Raw genomic sequence first — 27,562 nt, forward strand, 5'->3', positions numbered from 1 at the left:
CGATCCTAAAAAAGTAAGTCGCTCAACTCTACTTGTGACTGTTAAAGGCAGGTCTTTGATGTGTGTCACAGCCATTATCCTGATGAGTGTAGGTCGGACTCACCTTGTGAGCCTGCTCCATACATCCGCTACCGACTTGCACCATACATATACGGCCAATGACAGCAAGTAGTTATAAACTTGCCAAATCTATAATCGCAGCAGGGAAGTCCTTGATACATGAACACTGGCAGACATCTGTTTTACCTACGACACAGCAACTTTATTGCAAAATAGACCAAATATATCATATTGCAGAATTAGCGGCTAGAGTGAACCATGGTGTTAATAAATTCTGTGAGACTTGACAGCCTTGGATTCTTTTTCCATCCAAACCATTGTATTACATAATAATCTCATCTTAACTAAACAATATCCACATCACCTGAGATCCTCCCCATCTCCCCCCTCTTCCCCCACTCCTCACCCTCTCCACCTCTCTAAACCCTCCCTTACCAAGCTTTGTTACTTCCTCTCCCTTAGCTAATCCTCTTTAATTTCTAAATTTAAGTTTGTATAAAGGAAAATAACTTTGATAAAATTTAATTCTACTTAATTATAAAAAAATATTCTAAAGTAACAGTACTTTAATAGATTTTGCCATGTTAGTATAATTAAATTTGGCAAATTGACCTATGTTAAGCGAATATCTCTAAGGGTTTACCTGCTTTATATTATTGTAATAATTTTCTTTACCTGTTTATATTCTTCGATATGCTTTGCAATACATATAAGGTCATGATAATTTTTTTGGGTCGTTTGTTCCATTTCCACACATGGATTATTGTTCATGATATGTTTATCATTCATTGTATATTTTACTACCGTTAAATAAAATGAACATTGAAAGAAAGACAGCAAGTAGTTATAGGGAAGATTGTTTTTTTCCAGTTTACTTAATAAGATGTTAGTCTAACAATGTGTTTGGCAGAACCAGGTGAATAATTCCCCTAAAAACAGGTCACGCTTCTCCCCCATGCAGAAACCACCATCTGAATGTAAGTCTGCAAGGACAGAGTCCTCTCCCCTCTGTACCAGTCTGTCGCTGTAAACCTGTTTACTGTAAACGATATTTATAACTCTTTATGTAACCCCTTTCTCATGTACAGCACCATGGAATTAATGGTGCTATATAAATAAATAATAATAATAATAAATAATCTTCAGCAAAATATAATCTAATGCATACAAGGCTAGCTGTATTCCAAATAGATTAAAAATAAAAGTGAGGAAAAAGCATATTACATCCGTACCTTTTTAATAACTTGTTTCCAAGTGGATTTAGGAATGAGAGATTCCTATTGAAGGATTGGAGGAAGGCTATTGACCCACAGCTCAGAGATTCTGGTTTATAGCAATAAAATACTTCATTGCTTTCCTCATTTCCATATTCACAAATGTTTTTGTTAGAGTCCAGCTGGAATCCACATTCACTTTTGATTTGTTGATCACCATTCACAAAGGTTCCTATGAAGTATATAAGACCATAATTCTTGTTCCTTGCTCTCCATAGAGCTGCAGCTGTTTCACTTGGGTGGTAGAGTACAATAGAAATATAAACTCTTCCCTCCCAAAACAAAGAGAAATGAACATCATAAGTTCCATTATTGAAATCTACAACTTTACCAGATGCCGCTGCCTTGAGTTCAGGTGTGGAGATTCTTACTTTCATGAAGTCTCCTCCATAAGTTTTCTTTTTACCTAAGTTGTCAAACATGTCAATTCGGACAATTAAGTTGTCTCCGACACAGTATCTCTGTTTGGGATAAACTATGGTGGCTCTGCTCCTCCTCGCATTTGATGTTTTGTCAAGGTCAGACAAAGTAAGGTTTGGCATCATGTTGGATATCATGTTGAACATTTCAGTACTTTTAAGTTCATCTTCTGACAGTGTTGGGACAGCAACTGAGAGATGTCTTACTTCATGTCTTTCAGTTTTTTTAATTTGAGTAAATTTGGTTTTCAGCTGAAAAAAGGTAATTCAAAATAGTTAGAAAGATCATGTGTCATATGGAATAATTCAAAGTTACTATTCACTAATGTATTACCGTGTATATGCTCCAATTGCAATTAGCTGTGAACACCCATACAACATACAAATCTATTGGCCTCTTCTGAATGTATCTGAGAAAAAAATTCTAAGAATGAAACAAAATGAACAAATACCCTGCTATAAGTAGGTAAAAAGCAGGTATATCAACTACTCATTCAATACTGTTGGGCAAAGGGATTCCATCCACAATATCCAATGTGTTTTTCACTGGATTATATTTATGTCCAAATCACCATGACTGATGGATGGTTGTATAGTCTCAATTTTACACGAAAGGAGATACAGCTACAATCCCCCCATGTTTAAGGTTCACATGACGTGCCAATGGAATGCAAGTACAAAGATAAACTACACCCAAAGTTTTACAATTGGAAAAACTTTTCACTTGGTAAATACTGTTGGTTACAGCTCCTACAATTCTTTTTCAGGGGGAAATATATTGGCAAAAGCTGCAGTGGCCACACCTGAAGGTGCCTATAGAGCTATTTTTTTCAGCCAGATAACTTCCTTTTTTGGTGGATTAAAATTGCTATTCCCCGCATGGTCTTATTTGTTTACCCCTTCTGTATGTAATCGATCGTTTAGGGGGGATAAAGCTACAACTATTCTGTCGTGCTTTAAGTATACCCCAGTGCCTTTTTAAGAGATCAATGATTTTATTCTACTGATAAATGTATGTTTCGATCAGCATTGTCAGGGAATCAGAGTTAGGTTTTTGATTAGGGGTCAGTAGAGATGATCTACTGACATGATCTGGCATGTTCATGTACTGACTCAAAGATCCCTTTGAGGTACCCTCATCCAGGAATCTCCCTTTCAAACCTCTTGACTAGATCTTCAAGATGAACAGTTCCTACTGACTGTAAGGAATGCCCTTTGGGATACCTCTCTTAAGTGGGGGCGGATAGTAGCTCTCCTACTTAAGTAGGCTGTTGGATCCTGTGGGCTTCAGAAACAAAGAGGTTTTTAAAGAGCTATCCTTTTCATTTGATATGTTTACATCCAAGAATGAAATACTGTGTTCTCCAACATAGTGGGTAAAGAGGAGACCCATGTCGTTCAAGTTGAGATAGCTTACAAATGATGCAAAAGCTGTTTAGTCACCTGCCCACAGGGTAAGACTTTCGTCAATGTACCTACCCCAAAATAATATTCTGTGGCACCAAACAACATGATCATCCCTAAAGACCATGTTGTCTTCCCACCAACCCCGAAGCAAGTTACCATATGTCGGGGCACAGGGGCTCCCCATCGCCGTGACCCTGAGTTGGTGGTAGTATTTACCACTGAACTGAAAAAAATTATGTTGTAGGACAAACTCCATTAGTTCTACAAGAAACCTATTGTGAAGTCCTAAGCATGAGCCTTTACACTCAATTTTAAAATATACTTCTTTGTGGGATCCCTTTTTACACTCTCATATGTAGAGTGGTCTGATAGAATCATCCAACACAAATCTGCATATTTCACATTGACCATCACTACTGTGTTCCTTCCTTTGTCTGACTGATTCAGAACTGTTCTGTTGTTACTTTCTAGTCTTTCATTGTGCAAATAAGAATAAAGATGATGCTTCTCCAATATGGCAGCCCTTGAGATATTTGTAGACCGCTATTAAGTCTCCTCTCAGTCTTCTTTTTTGCAAGCTTAACATTCTCAAATCCTGTAACTGTTCCTCATAGGACAGGTTTGCAAAACCTGTCACCATTTTGGTGGCTCTTCTCTAAACTTGCTCCAGTTTGTTGATGCATTTTTTAAAATGTGATGCCCAAAACTGGACACAGAATTCCAGATGAGGTCTGACCAAAGAGGAGTAGAGGGCAATAATGACTTCCCATGATCTAGATTTTATGCTTCTGTAACTAGGAGTGAGTAGGTCATCTCTACTGACCCCCAATCAAAAATCTGACTGATTACCTGACAAGACTGATAGGGACATACAATGATCAGTGGAATAAAATCATGGATGTCTTAAAAAGGCACTGGAATAAACTTAAAGCAGACTTAGATATTTGTAGCTTAATTTCCCTAAACCGCCGATTTCATACAGAAGGGGAAAATCAATAAAAGACCATATGCTGCATAGCAATTTTATTCCACTAAAAAGGAAGGGACTTGGCTGCAAAATAGATCTATAGGCACCTTTAGATTTGGCCACTGCAGCTTTTGCCAATACATTTCCCCTCAAAAATCTTAGTAATTGGTGTAACCAACAGTAGCGTTGAGCGAAACGGATCAGTCATTTTCATAAATCGCCGACTTTTAGGCAAAGTCGGGTTTCATGAAACCCGAACCGATCCTAGTGTGGGATCGGCCATGCGATCTTCACGCCAAAGTCGCTTTTCGTATGATGCTTTCACCGCCGTTTTTCATCCAATGAAGGAGGATGCAGAGTGTGGGCAGCATGATGACATAGGTCTCGGGCCCCACCATCTTAGACAAGGGCATGGCAGTGATTGGCTTGCTGTCTGCGGCGTCACAGGGGTCTATAAAGGGGCGTGCACGCCGACCGCCATCTTACTTCTGCCGATCTGAGCATAGGGAGAGGTTGCTGCAGTTAGTCAGAAGCAGGGACAGAGTTAGGGAGGAAATATAAACCCCCAAACCGCTTGTGCTGGAGCGATTTTCACTGTCCAACACCACCTTTTTGTGCAGGGACAGTGGAGGTCATTTTTTACTGCAGCAGCTGCATAGCTGTGTGCACGGTGCTGTGCAAACCAACTGCTTTTTTCAAAGCAAAAATCCTGTTGCTCCTTTCTGCACAGTTACCTGTCTTGTTTATATGTCTACCAATTTTTTTGTTCAGCAGTCCTTTTTATTGCTGCCATACTAGTCCTGAGATCATTGTAGGAAGCTTGTTATTGCAGTATTTATTTATTTTTTTTTTATAATAATTACAGCCATTTTCTGCCACGTTCATAGTGTTGTGTTATACCATTGGGCCAGAGTTGTGGTTCAGTGTCTCCCCCCAAAAGTGAGATAGTAATTCTCACACAGTTTATATTCTGCTGTACTGCTAGTGTCTCATATATCAGGCAGCCACTTTCTGCCACGTTCATAGTGTTGTGTTAGACCACTGGGCCAGAGTTGTGGTTCAGTGTCTACCCCCAAAAGTGAGATAGTAATTCTCACACAGTTTATATTCTGCTGTACTGCTAGTGTGTCGTATATCAGGCAGCCACTTTCTGCCACGTTCATAGTGTTGTGTTATACCACTGGGACAGAGTTGTGGTTCAGTGTCTACCCCCAAAAAGTGAGATAGTAATTCTCACACAGTTTATATTCTGCAGTACTGCGAGTGTGTCATATATCAGGCAGCCACTTTCTGCCACGTTCACAGTGTTGTGTTATACCACTGGGCCAGAGTTGTGGTTCAGTGTCTCCCCCCAAAAGTGAGATAGTAATTCTCACATAGTTTATATTCTGCAGTGCTAGTGTGTCGTATATCAGGCAGCCACTTTCTGCCACGTTCACAGTGTTGTGTTATACCACTGGGCCAGAGTTGTGGTTCAGTGTCTCCCCCCAAAAAGTGAGATAGTAATTCTCACACAGTTTATATTCTGCAGTACTGCTAGTGTGTCGTATATCAGGCAGCCACTTTCTGCCACGTTCATAGTGTTGTGTTATACCACTGGGCCAGAGTTGTGGTTCAGTGTCTACCCCTAAAAGTGAGAGAGTAATTCTCACACAGTTTATATTCTGCAGTGCTAGTGTGTCATATATCAGGCAGCCACTTTATGCCACGTTCATAGTGTTGTGTTATACCACTGGGACAGAGTTGTGATTCAGTGTCTACCCCCAAAAAGTGAGATAGTAATTCTCACACAGTTTATATTCTGCAGTACTGCTAGTGTGTCATATATCAGGCAGCCACTTTCTGCCACGTTCATAATGTTGTGTTATACCACTGGGACAGAGTTGTGGTTCATTGTCTACCCCCAAAAAGTGAGATAGTAATTCTCAAACTGTTTATATTCTGCAGTACTGCTAGTGTGTCATATATCAGGCAGCCACTTTCTGCCACGTTCATAGTGTTGTGTTATACCACTGGGCCAGAGTTGTGGTTCAGTGTCTCCCCCCAAAAAATGAGGACGTCAGGTGGAAGAGGCCGTGGGCGGGGGTTGCCAGCTGGTACTGATGGTGGTGGTTGTTATGGTTCTCAATGGCAAGAGAACATAGCCCAGCAAACATAAGAACTAGCTCTTGGAAGGATGGAAACTAATCTGACCATGAACTAAACCTGTCGCACAACTAACAGTAGCCGGGTAGCGTAGCCTGCGTTTTATCCCTAGACGCCCAGCGCCGGCCGGAGGACTAACTAATCCTGGCAGAGGAAAATATAGTCCTGGCTCACCTCTAGAGAAATTTCCCCGAAAGGCAGACAGAGGCCCCCACAAATATTGGCGGTGATTTTAGATGAAATGACAAACGTAGTATGAAAATAGGTTTAGCAAAATTGAGGTCCGCTCACTAGATAGCAGGAAGACAGAAAGGGCACTTTCATGGTCAGCTGAAAACCCTATAAAACACCATCCTGAAATTACTTTAAGACTCTAGTATTAACTCATAACATCAGAGTGGCAATTTCAGATCACAAGAGCTTTCCAGACACAGAAACGAAACTACAGCTGTGAACTGGAACAAAATGCAAAAACAAACAAGGACTAAAGTCCAACTTAGCTGGGAGTTGTCTAGCAGCAGGAACATGCACAGAAAGGCTTCTGATTACAATGTTGACCGGCATGGAAGTGACAGAGGAGCAAGGCTAAATAGCGACTCCCACATCCTGATGGAAACAGGTGAACAGAGAGGATGATGCACACCAGTTCAATTCCACCAGTGGCCACCGGGGGAGCCCAAAATCCAATTTCACAACAGTACCCCCCCCTCAAGGAGGGGGCACCGAACCCTCACCAGAACCACCAGGGCGATCAGGATGAGCCCTATGAAAGGCACGGACCAAATCGGAGGCATGAACATCAGAGGCAGTCACCCAAGAATTATCCTCCTGACCGTATCCCTTCCATTTGACCAGATACTGGAGTTTCCGTCTGGAAACACGGGAGTCCAAGATTTTTTCCACAACGTACTCCAACTCGCCCTCAACCAACACCGGAGCAGGAGGCTCAACGGAAGGCACAACCGGTACCTCATACCTGCGCAATAATGACCGATGAAAAACATTATGAATAGAAAAAGATGCAGGGAGGTCCAAACGGAAGGACACAGGGTTAAGAATCTCCAATATCTTGTACGGGCCGATAAACCGAGGCTTAAACTTGGGAGAAGAAACCCTCAACCCTCTCGTTTCAAAACGAGAAGACAACCACACCAAGTCCCCAACACAAAGCCGAGGACCAACCCGACGCCGGCGGTTGGCAAAAAGCTGAGTCTTCTCCTGGGACAACTTCAAATTGTCCACTACCTGCCCCCAAATCTGATGCAACCTCTCCACCACAGCATCCACTCCAGGACAATCCGAAGATTCCACCTGACCAGAAGAAAATCGAGGATGAAACCCCGAATTACAGAAAAAGGGAGACACCAAGGTGGCAGAGCTGGCCCGATTATTGAGGGCAAACTCCGCTAAAGGCAAAAAAGCAACCCAATCATCCTGATCTGCAGACACAAAACACCTCAAATATGTCTCCAAGGTCTGATTCGTCCGCTCGGTCTGGCCATTAGTCTGAGGATGGAAAGCAGACGAGAAAGACAAATCTATGCCCATCCTAGCACAGAATGCTCGCCAAAATCTAGACACGAATTGGGTACCTCTGTCAGAAACGATATTCTCCGGAATACCATGCAAACGGACCACATTTTGAAAAAACAGAGGAACCAACTCGGAAGAAGAAGGCAACTTAGGCAGGGGAACCAAATGGACCATCTTAGAGAAACGATCACACACCACCCAGATGACAGACATCTTCTGAGAAACAGGAAGATCCGAAATAAAATCCATCGAGATGTGCATCCAGGGCCTCTTCGGGATAGGCAAGGGCAACAACAATCCACTAGCCCGAGAACAACAAGGCTTGGCCCGAGCACAAACGTCACAAGACTGCACGAAGCCTCGCACATCTCGAGACAGGGAAGGCCACCAGAAGGACCTTGCCACCAAATCCCTGGTACCAAAGATTCCAGGATGACCTGCCAACGCAGAAGGATGAACCTCAGAAATGACTTTACTGGTCCAATCATCAGGAACAAACAGTCTACCAGGTGGGCAACGATCAGGTCTATCCGCCTGAAACTCCTGCAAGGCCCGCCGCAGGTCTGGAGAAACGGCAGACAATATCACTCCATCCTTAAGGATACCTGTAGGTTCAGAATTACCAGGGGAGTCAGGCTCAAAACTCCTAGAAAGGGCATCCGCCTTAACATTCTTAGAACCCGGCAGGTAGGACACCACAAAATTAAACCGAGAGAAAAACAACGACCAGCACGCCTGTCTAGGATTCAGGCGTCTGGCGGACTCAAGATAAATTAGATTTTTGTGGTCAGTCAATACCACCACCTGATGTCTAGCCCCCTCAAGCCAATGACGCCACTCCTCAAAAGCCCACTTCATGGCCAAAAGCTCCCGATTCCCAACATCATAATTCCGCTCGGCGGGCGAAAATTTACGCGAGAAAAAAGCACAAGGTCTCATCACGGAGCAATCGGAACTTCTCTGCGACAAAACCGCCCCAGCTCCGATTTCAGAAGCGTCGACCTCAACCTGAAAAGGAAGAGCAACATCAGGCTGACGCAACACAGGGGCGGAAGAAAAGCGGCGCTTAAGCTCCCGAAAGGCCTCCACAGCAGCAGGGGACCAATCAGCAACATCAGCACCCTTCTTAGTCAAATCAGTCAATGGTTTAACAACATCAGAAAAACCAGCAATAAATCGACGATAAAAGTTAGCAAAGCCCAAAAATTTCTGAAGACTCTTAAGAGAAGAGGGTTGCGTCCAATCACAAATAGCCTGAACCTTGACAGGATCCATCTCGATGGAAGAGGGGGAAAAAATATATCCCAAAAAGGAAATCTTCTGAACCCCAAAAACGCACTTAGAACCCTTCACACACAAGGAATTAGACCGCAAAACCTGAAAAACCCTCCTGACCTGCTGGACATGAGAGTCCCAGTCATCCGAAAAAATCAAAATATCATCCAGATACACAATCATAAATTTATCCAAATAATCACGGCAAATGTCATGCATAAAGGACTGAAAGACTGAAGGGGCATTTGAAAGACCAAAAGGCATCACCAAATACTCAAAGTGGCCCTCGGGCGTATTAAATGCGGTTTTCCACTCATCCCCCTGCTTAATTCGCACCAAATTATACGCCCCACGGAGATCTATCTTAGAGAACCACTTGGCCCCCTTTATGCGAGCAAACAAATCAGTCAGCAGTGGCAACAGATATTGATATTTAACCGTGATTTTATTCAAAAGCCGATAATCAATGCACGGCCTCAAAGAGCCATCTTTCTTAGCCACAAAGAAAAAAACGGCTCCTAAGGGAGATGACGAAGGACGAATATGTCCCTTTTCCAAGGACTCCTTTATATATTCTCGCATAGCAGCATGTTCGGGCACAGACAGATTAAATAAACGACCCTTAGGGTATTTACTACCCGGAATCAAATCTATGGCACAATCGCACTCCCGGTGCGGAGGTAATGAACCAAGCTTAGGTTCTTCAAAAACGTCACGATATTCAGTCAAGAATTCAGGAATCTCAGAGGGAATAGATGATGAAATGGAAACCACAGGTACGTCCCCATGCGTCCCCTTACATCCCCAGCCTAACACAGACATAGCTTTCCAGTCAAGGACTGGGTTATGAGATTGCAGCCATGGCAATCCAAGCACCAACACATCATGTAGGCTATACAGCACAAGAAAGCGAATAATCTCCTGGTGATCCGGATTAATCCGCATAGTTACTTGTGTCCAGTATTGTGGTTTATTGCTAGCCAATGGGGTGGAGTCAATCCCCTTCAGGGGTATAGGAGTTTCAAGAGGCTCCAAATCATACCCACAGCGTTTGGCAAAGGACCAATCCATAAGACTCAAAGCGGCGCCAGAGTCGACATAGGCATCCGCGGTAATAGATGATAAAGAACAAATCAGGGTCACAGATAGAATAAACTTAGACTGTAAAGTGCCAATTGAAACAGACTTATCAAGCTTCTTAGTACGCTTAGAGCATGCTGATATAACATGAGTTGAATCACCGCAATAGAAGCACAACCCATTTTTTCGTCTAAAATTCTGCCGTTCACTTCTGGACAGAATTCTATCACATTGCATATTCTCTGGCGTCTTCTCAGTAGACACCGCCAAATGGTGCACAGGTTTGCGCTCCCGCAGACGCCTATCGATCTGGATAGCCATTGTCATGGACTCATTCAGACCCGCAGGCACAGGGAACCCCACCATAACATCCTTAATGGCATCAGAGAGACCCTCTCTGAAATTCGCCGCCAGGGCGCACTCATTCCACTGAGTAAGCACAGCCCATTTACGGAATTTCTGGCAGTATATTTCAGCTTCGTCTTGCCCCTGAGATAGGGACATCAAGGCCTTTTCCGCCTGAAGTTCTAACTGAGGTTCCTCATAAAGCAACCCCAAGGCCAGAAAAAACGCATCCACATTGAGCAACGCAGGATCCCCTGGAGCCAATGCAAAAGCCCAATCCTGAGGGTCGCCCCGGAGCAAGGAAATCACAATCCTGACCTGCTGAGCAGGATCTCCAGCAGAGCGAGATTTCAGGGACAAAAACAACTTGCAATTATTTTTGAAATTTTGAAAGCAAGATCTATTCCCCGAGAAAAATTCAGGCAAAGGAATTCTAGGTTCAGATATAGGAACATGAACAACAAAATCTTGTAAATTTTGAACTTTCGTGGTGAGATTATTCAAACCTGCAGCTAAACTCTGAATATCCATTTTAAACAGGTGAACACAGAGCCATTCCAGGATTAGAAGGAGAGAGAGAGAGAAAGGCTGCAATATAGGCAGACTAGCAAGAGATTCAATTACAAGCACACTCAGAACTGAAGGAAAAAAAAAAAAAAAAAAATCTTCAGCAGACTTCTCTTTTCTCTCCTTTCTCTGTCAATTAATTTAACCCTTTTGGCCGGTCAAACTGTTATGGTTCTCAATGGCAAGAGAACATAGCCCAGCAAACATAAGAACTAGCTCTTGGAAGGATGGAAACTAATCTGACCATGAACTAAACCTGTCGCACAACTAACAGTAGCCGGGTAGCGTAGCCTGCGTTTTATCCCTAGACGCCCAGCGCCGGCCGGAGGACTAACTAATCCTGGCAGAGGAAAATATAGTCCTGGCTCACCTCTAGAGAAATTTCCCCGAAAGGCAGACAGAGGCCCCCACAAATATTGGCGGTGATTTTAGATGAAATGACAAACGTAGTATGAAAATAGGTTTAGCAAAATTGAGGTCCGCTCACTAGATAGCAGGAAGACAGAAAGGGCACTTTCATGGTCAGCTGAAAACCCTATAAAACACCATCCTGAAATTACTTTAAGACTCTAGTATTAACTCATAACATCAGAGTGGCAATTTCAGATCACAAGAGCTTTCCAGACACAGAAACGAAACTACAGCTGTGAACTGGAACAAAATGCAAAAACAAACAAGGACTAAAGTCCAACTTAGCTGGGAGTTGTCTAGCAGCAGGAACATGCACAGAAAGGCTTCTGATTACAATGTTGACCGGCATGGAAGTGACAGAGGAGCAAGGCTAAATAGCGACTCCCACATCCTGATGGAAACAGGTGAACAGAGAGGATGATGCACACCAGTTCAATTCCACCAGTGGCCACCGGGGGAGCCCAAAATCCAATTTCACAACAGGTGGTGGTGCTGCATCTGATGGTAGTGACAAAAGCACAGTAGCACCTAAGGCTGGAGGTGTTGAGCCTGCGTCATCGTCTGGCTACACAAGGCCTCGAAGGCTCCCTTACCTGGGAGTAGGAAAACAGCTTTTAAAGCCAGAGCAGCAGGAAAAAGTTTTGTCTTTCCTTGCTGACTCAGCCTCTAGCTCTTTCGCCTCCTCTTCCCAAAGTTCAAAATCTAAGAGCAGCCAGTCGTCAGTGGATGATTCCGGTCCGGAAAAAGATGTTTCCTTGTGTCCTTCTCCCAAACCAAAAGTGAAGGATGCGTCAGGTGACACTACAGGTTACTCCATGGAGCTCTTTACACATACCGGTCCAGGGTTAGTAAGGGAAATTGTACACTGCCCATTACAAGAAGAATCGGACATGGAGTGCACTGATGCACAGCCACAGCTAGATTATGATGCTGTTTCATTGACTCAGATCACTACATTGACCTCACAGTTTCCTGAGCCAGAATCTGACCCTGATGAGACTATGGTGCCCTGTTCCGTACGCTATAGCACCGGCTTACACGGTGACATTGAGGAAGGTGCACATGACATTGTGGAGGAGGAGGTGATAGATGACCCAGTTCTTGACCCAGATTGGCAGCCATTGGGGGAAGAGGGTGCTGCTGGCACTAGCTCACAAGCGGAGGAGGGTTATCCGCAGCAACACCAATCTACATCGCAACAGCTGTCATCAGCCAGGCCCGTATCAGGCCCAAAACGTGTGATAAAAACAGTTTTAGGACAGCATGGCCAACCGCTGAAAGTTGCACAGCGTGCAATGCCTGAAAAGGAATTCCATAGTAGGAAGAGTGCAGTGTGGCATTTTTTTGACCAAGATCCCAATGATCAGTCTAAAGTGATCTGTAAGAAATGCTCAAAGACCTTTAGCAGAGGGAAGAATCTTCTAAATTTAAATACAACGTGCATGCGTAGACATTTAACCAGCATGCACTTGCAAGCCTGGACTAACTACCAAATGTCCTGTACCGTTTGTGCACCAGGTCAGAATGAAGGTAGTCAGCAACGCTACATTGCTTCCCTCACTGTAAGCCCACCGGTTCGGACACCACCAGCAGCAAATGTGGAGGGATCGTCGCAAGGCCAAAGCAGGCAGGGTATCAGAAGGTTATTGGTAGGAAGCACTGTATGTAGGCCAACATCACCAACTGCCTCTCAATCTGCCATGTCCACCACCACCACCACCGCTAGTTCCACCATTTGCTGTTCTCCTGTCCAGCTCACCCTAGAAGAGACTCTCGTGAGGAAAAGAAAGTACCCATCCTCTCATCCGCGTACACAGGGTTTGAACGCCCACATTGCCAGATTAATCTCGTTAGAGATTATGCCCTACCGGTTGGTCGAAAGCAAAGCTTTCAAAGACCTGATGGCCTACGCAGTACCATGCTATGACCTACCCAGTCACCACTTCTTTGCGAGAAAAGCCATCCCAGCCCTCCACCAGCATGTCAAAGACTGCATTGTCCATGCACTGAGGCAGTCTGTCAGTGGAAAGGTGCACCTCACCACAGATGCATGGACCAGTAGGCATAGCCAGGGACGTTATATGTCCATCATGGCGCACTGGGTTAATGTGGTGGATGCAGGGTCCACAGGGGACAGCCATAGTGGGACAGTTCTGCCTAGCCCACGGTCTAGGAAACAGTTGGCAGTAGGCGTTCGACACCCTTCCTCCTCCTCCTCCTCCTCCAGAAGTGACAGCTCATCCACAGAGCGCAGTCGCCTGGCAACTCCATCCGCAGCTGCCAGTGTTGCACACGAGGTGTCTCATTATGGAACAGCTAGTGGTAAGCATCAGCAGGCTGTGTTAGAAATTAAGTGTTTGGGCGACAACAGACACACCGCGGAAGTACTGGCCGAGTTCTTGCAGCAAGAAACTGAGTCATGGCTGGGCAGTGTACATCTTGAGGCAGGCAAGGTAGTCAGTGATAACGGAAGGAATTTTATGGCTGCCATAGCCCTTTCACAACTTAAACACATACCTTGCTTGGCTCACACTTTGAACGTGCTGGTGCAGTGCTTCCTGAAAAATTATCCGGAGTTACCAGCCCTGCTCCTGAAGGTGCGAAAACTTTGTTCGCACATCCGCCATTCGCCCGTACACTTCAGCCGTATGCTGAACCATCAGCGATCGCTAAATCTTCCACAGCACCGCCTAATTATAGATGTTGCAACAAGGTGGAACTCCACACTGCACATGGTTCAGAGGCTATGTGAACAGAGGCGTGCTGTCATTTATTTGTGGGAGGATACGCATACACGGGCAGGCAGTTGGATGGCAGACATGGAGTTGTCTGGTGTGCAGTGGTCCAAGCTTCAAGACCTCTGTCAAGTCCTTCAGTGTTTTGAGGAATGCACACAGCTGGTAAGTGCAGACGATGCCATCTTATGAGCATGAGCATCCCACTTATGCGTCTGCTGATGCAAAGTTTGACGCACATTAAGGAGCAGGCGTCTGCAGCCGAGGAGGAAGGAAGCCTTGATTACAGTCAGCCATTGTCTGGTCAGGGAACTGTCCAGGACAAGGTGGCGGATGAAGAGGATGAGGAAGAAGATGATGGGGATGAATATGTATGGGAGGAGGGAGCTTCTCAGGGGGCAATAGAAATTGGTGCCGTTGCAAGGTCTGGTACAGATTTCTTGCGGGACACTTGTGATGTAGATTTGCAAGAAAGTGCTCCTCAACCCAGCATAAGCAGTGAATTGACACCTGGAACATTGGCCCACATGGCTGAGTATGCCTTGCGTATCCTAAAAAGAGACCCCCGCATTGTCAAAATGATGACCGATGACGATTACTGGTTGGCCTGCCTATTGGATCCACGCTACAAAGGGAAATTGCAAAATATCATGCCACATGAGAACCTCGAGCAAATATTGGCTACCAAACAAGCAACTCTTGTAGACCGTTTGGTGAACTTCTGGCATTCCCAATACACAGCGGCGGTGATGGTTCTCACACGAGCTGTAGGGGGCAACATGGCAGAGGTGCTAGCGGTGCAGAAATCCGAAGTGGCGTTGGACAGAGGGGTTTTATGACAAGGTTGTGGAGTGATTTTTCAATGACCGCTGACACGACAGGGACAGCTGCATGGATTCAAAGTGACAGCAGACAGCATTTGTCCAGTATGGTTACAATCTATTTTTCCTCCCTTATCGATGTTCTACCTCACAGGTCATTCCCCTTTGATTACTGGACATCTAAACTAGACACCTGACCTGGATTGGCAGAATATGCATTACAGGAGCTCGCTTGCCGAGCTGCCAGTGTGCTATCAGAAAGAGTCTTCAGTGCTGCTGGTTCAATACGGACCGAAAAAAGGACTCGTCAGGCTACCCAAAATGTTGATGATCTAACCTTCATTAAAATGAACCAATCATGGATTTCAAATTCTTTTGCCCCACCTTCCCCTGCTGACACATAGCTTTCCTTTAAAAAGGTCTTGCTTTTGGACTCCTCTTACTGACTACTCCAATTCCTCCATTTGCAGAAGCTGAATGTCCACCATAGGCCATTTTTAACACCTCCCTAAATGGGCTGACTACCCCCACGGGCCCGTGGTCACCACTTGGTGCAAGCACCCGTGCGAGTGCCGTTTGCCTGGACAGGTGGGTGTGCCCACTTTTGGCCGACGGCACTGGCACAGGGTCCCTCATAGTACAATTAAGTGTCTCTGGAGGTGGGGATGCACACCCAACGTCAGACACACCGTCGTAATATGAGAGGCCCTGGGCCAGTACCGCCGCCCACGAGAGAGTGTTCCCCCCCAGCTCAAACAGTGCTCCACCGCTGTTTAGTCGGTGCTGTTAAATACTTCAATGGCACTGCCAATACAAATTGATAGATGATAGTAAATATATACAGGGACCATGCCCTCCATTTTTACCTGTGAATACTGTGCGCGAACTACCACTATCCGGTACTCATCAGAGGAACCCACCCCTGTACGTTGCTTTGCCACCTGTTTATTTACGAACATTTTTTTGGCAGACATTTAGCCCACTTTACTATTTTGGCCAACGTACTGTGTCAGCCACTTATTCCAGTTGTCCTCCACCGAACAAAGCAGTGCCGCCAGTTAACTCCTGTTACCAGTTTAGAACAGCATAGAGCCTACTTTTTTATTTTAGGCCTAGTAAGTCTGTCTGCGCCACTCCTACCAATCGTCCTCCGCTGACCAAAACAATGCTGCCTGTGTACCCGTTACCCATTTTTAACTGCATGGAGCCTACTTTTTTATTTTAGGCCTAGTAAGTCTGTCTGCGCCACTCCTAGCAATCGACCTCCGCTGTCCAAACCAATGCTGCCTGTGTACCCCTGTTACCCATTATTAACAGCATTGAGCCTACTAAGTCTGTCTGGGCCACTCCAGTCCTGACAATCATCCTCCGCTTAACAACACTCTGTCGCCTGTGTACCCCTGTAACCAATTTTAAACTGCATTGAGCCAACTTTTTTAATTTAGGCCTACTACCTGTGTCTGTCTGCGCCACTCAATACAGCTGTCCTTCACTGCACAAAGCAGAGCCTCAATTTGCAGCCGATAACACATATTAAAGTGCATTTGGCCTACTAGTTTGGTTGGGCCTACTAACGGTGTCTGCCGCTCCTTGGTATTCTCCTGTGTTTTTCTCCTGAGCTTCAATCTTCAGGCTTTCGGCCTATAGGAATTTTAAAACTGCATTTGGCCTACTGGTTTGGTTGGGCCTACTAACGGTGTCTGCCGCTCCTTGCTGTTCTCCTCCACTGAACAAAGCAGTGCTGCCTGTTTACTCCTGTTACCAATTTTGAACTGCATTTAGCCTACTTTATTCTGTGTTTCCTCCTCATCCTGCCCATTGCCCAGCCACTGCTGGATGAGTCTGCTGGTACATTGACCCAGACCACTACATTCCCCTTGCACGCTACACAGCCAGAATCTGACCCTGCTGAAAGTCAGGTTCCCCTTCCCGCATACTATACCACCATACACGGGGACAAAGAGGAAGGTGCAGATGAAAGTGCAGGTTCCTTCAACAGGTGGGGGGCATACTCATTGGCGACATCACTGGCACAGTGCCCCTCATAGTACGCAAAAGTGTCTCTGCTGGTGGGAGGCGCCCTCGCCGTCAATCACAACGCCGTACCTTGAGGGGCCCTGTGCCAGTGGCAATGCGAACAAGTGTGCCCCCCCTGCTTGCAAAGTTGAAATACTTACCTCTCCCTGCTCCACCGCCGTGACATAGACCGCGTTTCCTGGGCCCACGAAAAACTTGAGCCAGCCCTACTCCCCCCACAACGTTTGCCAAATGACCCCCAAATCTTCAATGGCTAACTATTATTATAAGGTAAATTAAGATTGATAAGCTTAAGTAACAAGAATTGATGTTTTTGGCATTAAAATCTGTTGGTGTTTTCCTGTCCTCCACTCACTGCCGACTTTGATTCTCCATTGACTTGCTTTGGGTTTCGTGTTTCGGTCGGATCCCCGACTTTTCGAAATAATCGTCCGATTTCACCCGACTCGCGAAACCTGACTCGATCCTGAAAAAGTAAAAGTCGCTCAACCCTAACCAACAGGACTTATCAAATAAAATTGCCTTGCCAATAGTGAAGAGTGAGCACTAAAATGCTTGGGTGCTCGTTGTTCAGGTTGAGCAAATTGGAATACTCTGGTACTAGACCCGAGCAACGAGCCCAATTTAAGTCTATGGGAAACCGGAGTACTGTATTTTTACTGTGATCACCCCTGGGGTCCTTTTAAGGTCTAAAAATGTCTGAAAATGATGGAAACACTGCTCAAATGACACAGGAACATCATGGGGATCGCCGCTGGAAGCATTTCTGACTCCTAGGTCACAGCTGTAAGCAAAGTTGTCAGAGTTTCACGCCATTTTTACAGGTGCACCCAAAAGCATACAAAAACAAAACCAAAATGGATTTTACTGGGAAATATGTTAAGGTACATCCTTTCCAGGGTAATGAGTTGTATGTAAAGCAAAATAATTAACCCCAGACCAAAATGTTTCTCCACCACTAGGCTTATGTTCACACGCAGCGTTTTTAGTGCGTTTTTCAACTTTAACATTGCTTTCAACCAATACAAATGCATTCACTGTCATTGTAACATTTAACAACCCTAGCTGGCCATGTGGTGTGTGAAACATAAGCAGACACATCTTGTTTCATTTATGAAGGAGGGACTCAAAGTCACAAAGCCTACTTTTAGAGGGGCATCAGGCAGCATTAATATTCTTAAAGGGCAATTATTAAACAGTGGGTCTCCTATGCTGTTATTGCCTATGCAGTGAGTGGCTGGGCTGCCAAGAATTATGACACACCCTAATACCCCTTTCACGAGAGATACAGGAGTGCTTCCTAAAAAAATGTTGCATTGAATGCAAGGCCTGCCCTTAATAAAGTCATATGCACCCCAAGAATCCTTTGAACCCAGGTACTGGATGGTTTGGTAGATTGTGGGCTGAGGAAGGGATGGATTCTGGCAATATTTTTGAGTTGGAGGTGACAGGAGGTGGCAAGAGGTTGGACGTGCACTTTGAAGGACAGGAAAGAATCAAGAGTTACCCTGAGGCAACGGATTTCAGGTGTGGGAGAGAGCATGATGACATTTACCATAATAGATAAATCAGGTAGGGGGATGCGCAAGATGTAGGAGAGATGATGAGTTAGGTTTTGTCTACATTGAGTTTTAGGAAGCGAGAGGTGAAGAAGGAGGATATGGCTGACAGACACTCTGGGATTCTGGACAGCAGAGAGGTGACATCTGGGCCAGAGAGGTTGATCTGAGTTTCGTCTGCATACAGGTGGTACTGGAAGTTATGGGACTTTAGGAGTTGTCTTAGGCCAAGGGTATAGATGGAAAAAAAGTAGGGGCCCCAGGACAGAGCCTTGAGGGACTCCAACAGAGAGAGGGCGGGATGAGGAGGTAGTGTGGGAGTGGGAGACGCTGAATATGCAGTCGGAAAGGTATGAGGCAATCCAGGACAGGGCAACGTCTTTGATGCCAAGGGAAGTAAGAATCTGTAGCAGTAGGCAGTGGTCGACTGTGTCGAAAGCAGAGGACAGGTCAAGAAGGAGGAGGATGGAGAACTGTCTGTTAGCTTTGGCTGTGAGTAAGTCATTACTATTTTTTGTAAGGGCAGTTTCAGTGGAGTGGTGGGGGCAGAAGCCAGATTGGAGGCTGTCAAGGAGAGAGTTAGATAAGAGGTGTGAGGAAAGTTGAGAATGGACATTCTGCTCAAGGAGTTTTGAAGCAAATGGGAACAGTGATATGGGGCGATAGCTGGGCATAGCAGTTGGGACAAGGTTACCTTTTTTGAGGATGGGTGTGAAGGTGGCATGTTTGAAGGCAGAGGGGAAGGTACCAGAAGATAGCGATAGGTTGAAGAGATGGGTTAGGGCTGGAATGACCATGTTAGTGAGGTTGGAGAGCAGGTGGGAAGGGATGAGGTCAAGTGCACAGATAGTGAGGTGTGATTTGGAAAGGAGGTGAGTAAGCTCTCCTTCAGTGATGTTGGAGAGGAAGGTTATTAGGGAAGGCCAGAGGTCTGGTATATGGAGTGGTTGGGGTGGTGGAACAGTAAAGGTTTGCCTTGTTTGATCAATCTTGTTTTGGAAGTAGGTGGCAAAGTCCTCGGAAGAGATGAGGGGAGCTGGAGGTGGCAGTGGTGGGTGTAGGAGATTGTTAAATGTGCTGAACAGTTGTTTTGGGTTGTAGGAAAATGAAGATACAAGGTTTGTGAAACACATCTGTTTAGCAGAGGGAAGGGCTAATTTGAAGGCAAGTGTAGCTTGCTTGAAAGCAGTGAAATCGTGTTTTCTTCCAACGCTGCTCTGCGACCCTAAATACTTGTCAAAATTGTTGGTGAGATTGTTATGCCAGGGTTGCCTGTTGATTTGTCGCACTTTGCAATGCATGAGAGAGATGAGAGAGGCGACTGAGTCTATGGCTGATGTGAGGGTGGTGTTGTAGAGAAAGCGGTGGCGCTGTCTGTGCTGTGGAGTGAAGATATGGAGGACAGGGGTAGAAGAGAGTGAGAGTCTGTGAATGTCTAGGTGAGCGAGATTTCTGCGAGGATGTGGTAATGGACATGGAGGGCGGGTGAGGAGGACAAGGATGAGAAGGTGAGCAGATGGTCAGATGGGGGAAGGGAGAGGTTGTGAGATTAAATAACGAACAGAGGTGGGTGATGATGAGGTCTAGTGTATGTCTGTCTCTGTGGGTGGCTGTGGAGGACCACTGAGTGAGTCCAAAGGATGAAGTAAGGGCCAGGAGCTTGGAGGCTGCTGGCTGGCGGGTGTCAGTAGGGATAATAAAGTCACCCATTATGATGGTGGGGATGTCAGCAGAGAGAAAGTGAAGAAGCCAGGTGGAGAATTGGTTGATGAAGGCAGTGGCTTAGCCCGATGGTCGGTATATGACAGCCATTTGGAGATTAGAGGGAGAGTAGATACGGACAGAGTGAACCTTGAAAAAGGGAAGATAAGGGAGGGTGGGGGTTGGATAGAGTTGAAGGAACAGTTTTTTGAAAGAAGGAAACCCACTGCTCCGCCATGTCTGCTGCCAGGGCGAGGAGTGTGGGTAAATTGAAGGCCACCGTAACTCAGTGCAGCAGGGGAGGCTGTGTCATCGAGCATCAGCCAGGTCTCAGTGAGAGCCAGGAAGGAAAGGTTGCGGGAAGTAAAGAGATCATGGATCATGTGGAGCTTGTTGCAGATGGAGCGTTCATTCCAAAGTGCCCCAGAGAGAGGAAGAATGGGGGTGGAAGTCAGCCACACAGATTTTAAGTGTGAGAGATTGCGGTAGTTTCTATTAGTGTGAGGATAGGGGTGAGAATTAGTGGGATGTATGAGACAGGGGGCAGGATTGGGGGATATGTGTTATGGAACTGCAACACAGAACTAAGATAGAAGGGGGAAAACTGACCCTGCACTGAGACTAGGCTGATACCCTATGATGGAGTGGGTGACCCATTCCTTGTGAATTGACCCACCGACGATCCTAGGTTAATCTCAGCAAAGGCGTATAGATAGGGGGAAGGAGGTCCCTGAAAGATCTAAGGACTGGGTATAAAAATGGATCACCTCTTAATAGAAACACAGAGACAGCTGCTGAAACCAACTGAAAACAGAAACTAAAGATAGCAGAACCAGAGATCCCAGAACTGCACAATATCAAACAAAGAAAGCTATCAAAGGACCTAGCCAGAACTCAAGCTGATTAACACTGTTGTCCAGCAAGGAATTGGAGGCAGGTGCTGGGTAATAAAGGGTGATACAATCACCTGACCTAAGACAATCCATCACCAGGGGAAAAAGACCAGCAGCCAGAAAACCACTAAAAGATGGTGGATAGTCAAAAAACAAAACAGTTTCTAACAATATGTTGCCAGGAGAGTGAGCAGAGAAAGGGAAAGCAGGTGGGTTACGGAGAGTGATCGGCTTAAATTATATTTTGGTAGGAGAGGTCTGAGTTTAAAGAGCAGGTCTGCAGATGAAGTGAGGTGGAGAGATAGAGAGGGGTAGATAGTTAAGTGGTCTTAGGGTGCAGGGGTTAGCGAAGGAGAGTGAAGATTAGTGGAGTAAAAACGGTGGTGGAAAATGTGAGCATGGTTAAAGAGCAGGGGAGGAAAGGAAAGGCAAGTAAAATTAGAAGACAGTGATTAGTCTTACCGTCTGGCCGATTTCTAGACTATTTCTGGTATATTTCTGATGATACACTTAAAAAGATGTCACTTGAAATGATGTCACATTTGACTAAAGTCATATCTGACCAGCTCCATTCAACTTATACCATTCAAGTGTCCATGAAGTGAAGCCAGGAGAGGGAGGGGAGGAGGAAGGAGGTGGAGGACAGTTCAGTTGTCTTGCTTGCACTCCTTGGTTGAACAACAAACTCTGACGTCTGCTGCCAGCGTTCTCAAATGGGATTTTTCTAAGTAATCCCACTAAAAGGGCCCTCTGGTACTGCAACATTTTAGTACACCTCTCTGCCTCTGGCAGAAGAAATAGAAAGTTCTCCATGTAGCATGGGTCTAGAAGTGTCACCAACCAGTAATAAGTGTCACACAAATTTTTATAATGCAACGCAGCTCAACATAAAGTCAGCCATGCGTGCCAGACTGCTAACAGGCAAGATTTCCGTGTCCTCACCAACTGGATGACTGACCACGCTGTCCTCCTCCTTCTCATCCTCCACCTCCCTGTCTTCAGGCCATCCCCACTGAACAGAAGCTACAGATGTGTTTGCAGTACCGTATGTAGCACATGAAAGTAGCTCCTGTTCTTCCTCCTCCTTCTCATTGCCTACCAATCCATGTTGGGAAGACATGAGGCTCGGCTGAATGTAATCCCCTTGTATGGTTCCATTATCCATGTACTCGTGCTCACCATCTTGGTGCAGTCCTCAAAATTTTGGAGGATGGTACATATCTCTGACATCCATGTCCACTTCTGAGGTCTTATGTGTGGAGTCTGAACTAAATATATCTACAGCCTTGTTGATGTTGGTAGTCAACAACTGCCCTCTTCTGCTCACAAATCCTTTCCAACATATGCATTGTAGAGTTCCAAAGTGTGGCGACATCACTCACCAGTCGATGAGCCGGTAGCTGCAAATGTTGCTGAAGCACGGCAAGAGCGGCTGAAGCTGTAGCTGACTTTCTGACATGGGCAGACAGATGGCGTACTTTCACTAGCAGATCCGGCAGCTCTGGGTAGCTTTTCAGAAAACGTTGAACCACGAGGTTAAGCACATGGGCCAGGCAAGGTACATGTGTGAGCTCACCTTGCCTCAGAGCCACCACCAGGTTCTGGCCATTGTCACACATGCCTGGCTGTAGGTCCAGCAGTGTCATCCAAAAATCTGACTTCTCTTTCAGCACTGTCTACAACTCTTCTGCATTGTGCGGTTTGTCACTTATGCAAATTAGCTTCAGCACAGCCTGTTGCCGCTTGGCTGAGACAGTGCTGCAGTGCTTCCAGCTTCTGACTGATGTGTTGAATTCAGAGATGGAGACTGAAGAGGAGTAGGAGGAGGTGCAGGAGTTGCACACTGTAGGGGCAACCCTGATTGACATTGGGCCTGCAATCATTGGCATGGGGAGGATGTGTTCCATCCCAAGGTCCGACTGGGTACCAGCTTTCACTATGTTAACTCAGTGTGCTGTCAGTGAGATGTACCATCCCTGGCCACAAGCACTTGTCCACGTGTCCGTGGTTAGGTGGATTTTCCCAGTAACAGCATTGTTGAGGGTACAGTTAATGTTGTGGGACACATGCTGGTGTAATGCTGGTACGGCACACCGGGAGAAATAGTGGCGACTGGGGACCGAATACCTTGGGACGGCCGCCGCCATCAGGTTGCGGAAAGCTTTCATCTCAATGAGCCTGAAAGGCAACATTTTGAGTGCAAGCAGAAGAGAAATATTAGAATTTAGTACTGTTGCATGTGGAGCGTTGGCTGGGTATTTCAGCTTGTGTTCCAATGACTGGGGTACAGACAACTGAAGGGTGTGCTGGGACAAGGTCGTGGTTGGGCTTGATGATGGTGCTGCTTGACTGTGGACAACAACAGGTGCAGGGCTGGAGGCATCTTCACATGCATGGTGGACTGGGGACTGGCTTCTGCGCAAAACAGTGGAAAAAGCAGTGGTGTCACCTGCAGACAGTGTTCCTGGAGCCTGGGGTTCGGCCCACAAAGTCGGGTGCTTTGCTGTCATGTGCCTAATCATGATGGTGGTGGTCAGGCTGGTAGTTTTGCTACCCCTGCTGATGTGAGCTTGGCAGGTGCTGCAAATGGCCTGTTTGGGGTTATTGGCAGAGTCTTTAAAAAATAACCAGACTCGGGAAGATATAACAGTTGGAATGTCAACTTCCCAATTGTTGGTGTTAAGGGGAATGGATGCACGCCTTCTGTCTGTGGCCACCACACTGCTTCTTCCTGCCTGTTGGGGTGATATGCCTCCTTCCCCATGTGTGCTGCTGTTCTCGCTTTGCATGTCCTCCTGCCAGGTTGGGTTAGTCACTATGTCATCCACCACCTCGTCTTCCACATCTGCACCCTGCTCCACCTCCTGACTTTCTGGCAATTGTGTCTCATCATCGTCCACCTCTTGTGACACTTTCCCACCATCGCCTTTGTGTGACCATGGCTGTTCAAAGCGTTGGGCATCGCTACATGCGATCTCATCTGGCCCCACTTAAAGTTGACTGTCCAAGAGTCTGGAATCTTGAAAGGGAAAGCAGATCAGCTCTTCAGAGTGTCCAAGTGTGGGATCAGTTGTCTTCAGGCAATCATAGTGGTGGGAGGAAGGAGGATCAGGGTGAGGAATATCCAGTCCACACGCACGGCTACTCAGACCTGACCGTGTGGAAGACATGGTGGTGGTGGCTAAGTGACTGGAAGCATTATCCACTATCCAACCAACAACCGTTTAACACTGGTCTGGCTTCAATAGTGGTGTGCTGCGGTCCCCTAGAAACTGGGACAGGAAGATCAAGCGAGAAGATGTGGGTCTTTGTTGTGGCCCACTTTCAGCTTGGCCACGTCATCGTCCTCTGCATTCACCACCAGCATCACTTCCACTTCCCCGTCCCTTGCCTTGCCCATTTTAAGTGGACTACTGCACTATTTCAAAAGCTCAACACAAATGTATTTATTTGGAGCTAAATTATATCTGATCAGTATACCTGCAAAGCTCCGATATTTCAAACACAGAAACACCAGCCTCAGCCTGACATAACAGACTGTATTAAATATGTTCTGGTTTTTGGTGATTTAAAAAAAAAAAAAAAAAAAAAAAAAAGAGTAGAAAAAGGCTAGCACACAGAATTATGCTATGTATGCTTGCAAAAATATAATTTTTCAAACACAGATACACCAGGACTCAGCCTTACAGACTGTATAAATTATTTTTTGCTTTTTGGTGAAATATAGAAAAAAAATTGAACAAGGCTAGCACATAGAACTATACTACGTATGCCTGCGGAAATACGATTTTTCAAACACAGAAACACCAGGCCTCAGCCTGACAAAACAGACTGTATTAATTTTTTGGGGGGCTTTTTGGTGAATTTAAAAAAAAAAAAAAAAAAAAAAAAAGAGTAGAACAAGGCAAGCACACAGAATTATGCTACGTATGCCTGTGAAAAAAAAAAACAATTTTTCAAACACATATACACCAGGACTCAGCCTGACATAGACTGCATAAGTTGTTTTTTGTTTTTTGGTGAATTTAAGAAAAAAATTAAAATTGAACAAGGCTAGCACACAGAACTATGCTACGCATGCATGCGGATATACAATTTTTCAAACCCAGAAACACCAAGCTTCAGCCTAACATAACAGACTGTATTATTTTTTTTTACTTCTTGGTGAAGTTAAAAATAAAAAAAAGAGTAGAACAAGGCTAGCACACAGAACTATGCTACATATGCCTGTAAAACTATGATTTTTAAAACACGGATAAACCAAGCCTCAGTCTGACATAACAGACTGTATACATTGTTTTGGCTTTTGTTGAATTATTGAAAAAAAAAAAAAAGAAAAAGAAAACTGCAGCTAGGTATATAATAAATAAGCAGCAGGAGACCGTTATGGAGCTTTGGGAGGAATGCAGTGAGAGATATGTACGCACATACAGTGCCTGCAGGCCTTGCACTGATATGGATATGTGCACATAGACTCCCCCCTGCCTACCTAGAACTGAAATCTCTGGACCCCAGAATTAGCCCTAAAAAGGACTGTTGGTTTCTCAGGAGTTGTGGACTGAACATTTGCAGACCTACACTAACTATTAAAAAGGCGATTCTGACCCTATCTCAGCAGCAGCTCTACCTACACTCGCTAAGTCAGGAGCAGAATGCGGCGAGCAGGGCGGCGCCAGGTCCCTTGTAGACCTGATGATGCTGTGCGGCCAGCCAATCACTGTAATACCACAACAAAGATGGCTGCAGCATTACAGTGCATGGCTGATAATCCCTGCACTGTCATTGGTGCTCTAAAAAGAACCAGAATTGCAGGGCGGAGACCCGAGCTCCCGCCGAATAATCCCGGAAATACTTGGTGCTCGCCGAGTACACCGAGCATAGTGATAATCGGGCGAGTAACAAGTAGTGGCGAGCACGTTCGTTCATCACTAGAGTTGAGCGACTTTTACTTTTTTAGGATCGAGTCGGGTTTTGCAAAACCCGACTGTCAAAAGTCGGGTTGAATGAAATCGGCCGATTATTGCGAAAAGTCGGGGGCCGACCAAAACACAAAACCCAATGCAAGTCAATGGGGAAGCAAAGTCGGCAGTGAGTGGAGGACAGGAAAACACCTACAGTGCCCATTTTAATGCCAAAAACATCAATTCTTGTTACTTAAGCTTGTCAATCTTAATTTACCTTATAATAATAGTTAGGCATTGAAAACTGGGGGTCATTATGCTAAAGTTGTGAGGGGGGTAGGGCTGGCTCAAGTTTTTTGTGGGCCCAGGAAACGCGGACTACGTCACAGCGGTGGAGCAGGGAGAGGTAAGTATTTCAACTCTGCAAGTGCTGTGATCCTGAGCAAGCAGGGGGGGCCCACTCGTTCACATTGGCACTGGCACAGGTCCCCTCAAAGTACGGCAGTGTGTTTGACGGCGGGGGCGCCTCCCACCGGCGGAGACATTTTTGCATACTATGAGGAGCCCTGTGCCAGTGACGTCACAAATGAGTATGCCCCCCATCTGATGAAGGAACCTGCACTTTCATCTGCACCTTCCTCTTTGTTCCCGTGTAAGGTGGTATAGTATGCGGGAAGGGGAACCTGACTTTCAGCAGGGTCAGATTCTGGCTGTGTAGCGTGCAAGGGGAATGTAGTGGTCTGGGTCAATGTACCAGCAGACACATCCAGCAGTGGCTGGGCAATGGGCAGGATGAGGAGGAAACACAGATATAGGCCCAAATAATAAAGTGGGCTAAATGCAGTTCAAAATTGGTAACAGAAGTAAATAGGCAGCACTGCTTTGTTCAGTGGAGAAAAGCAAGGAGCGGCAGACACCGTTAGTAGGCCCAACCAAACTAGTAGGCCAAATGCAGTTTCATATTCAAAATATAGGCCGAAAGCCTGAAGATTGAAGCACAGGAGAAAAGCACAGGAGAACACCAAGGAGCGGCAGACACCGTTAGTAGGCCCAACCAAACTAGTAGGCCAAATGCAGTTTCATATCTGATCTAGGCCGAAAGCCTGAAGATTGAAGCTCAGCTTTGTTCAGTGGAGGACAACAACAAGCAGCGGCAGACACCGTTAGTAGGCCCAACCAAACAAGTAGGCCAAATGCAGTTTAATATCTGATCTAGGCCGAAAGCCTGAAAATTGAAGCTCAGCTTTTTTCAGTGGAGGACAACTAACAGCAGCAGCAGACACTGATAGTAGGGCCCAACCAAACTAGTAGGCCAAATGCAGTTTAAAATTTCCTATAGGCCGAAAGCCAGAAGATTGAAGCTCAGCTTTGTTCAGTGGAGGACAGCTGTATTGAGTGGCGCAGACAGACACAGGTAGTAGGCCTAAAATTA

At 45.7% G+C, this 27,562-nt stretch overlaps 1 protein-coding gene across 1 annotated transcript in view; it reads right to left on the bottom strand.

The window, feature by feature from the left end:
• The window catches only part of LOC143765632 (NXPE family member 1-like), a 302,041-nt gene that overhangs the window by 145,379 nt on the left and 129,100 nt on the right, over positions 1-27,562 (bottom strand). Inside the window, exon 3 of the mRNA XM_077252480.1 lies at positions 1,293-2,005. Coding sequence (XP_077108595.1) covers positions 1,293-2,005 — 713 coding nt within the window. The remainder of the gene's footprint in view (positions 1-1,292; positions 2,006-27,562) is intronic.

Source organism: Ranitomeya variabilis, chromosome 4, assembly GCF_051348905.1.
Source record: "Ranitomeya variabilis isolate aRanVar5 chromosome 4, aRanVar5.hap1, whole genome shotgun sequence".
NCBI lineage: Eukaryota > Metazoa > Chordata > Amphibia > Anura > Dendrobatidae > Ranitomeya > Ranitomeya variabilis.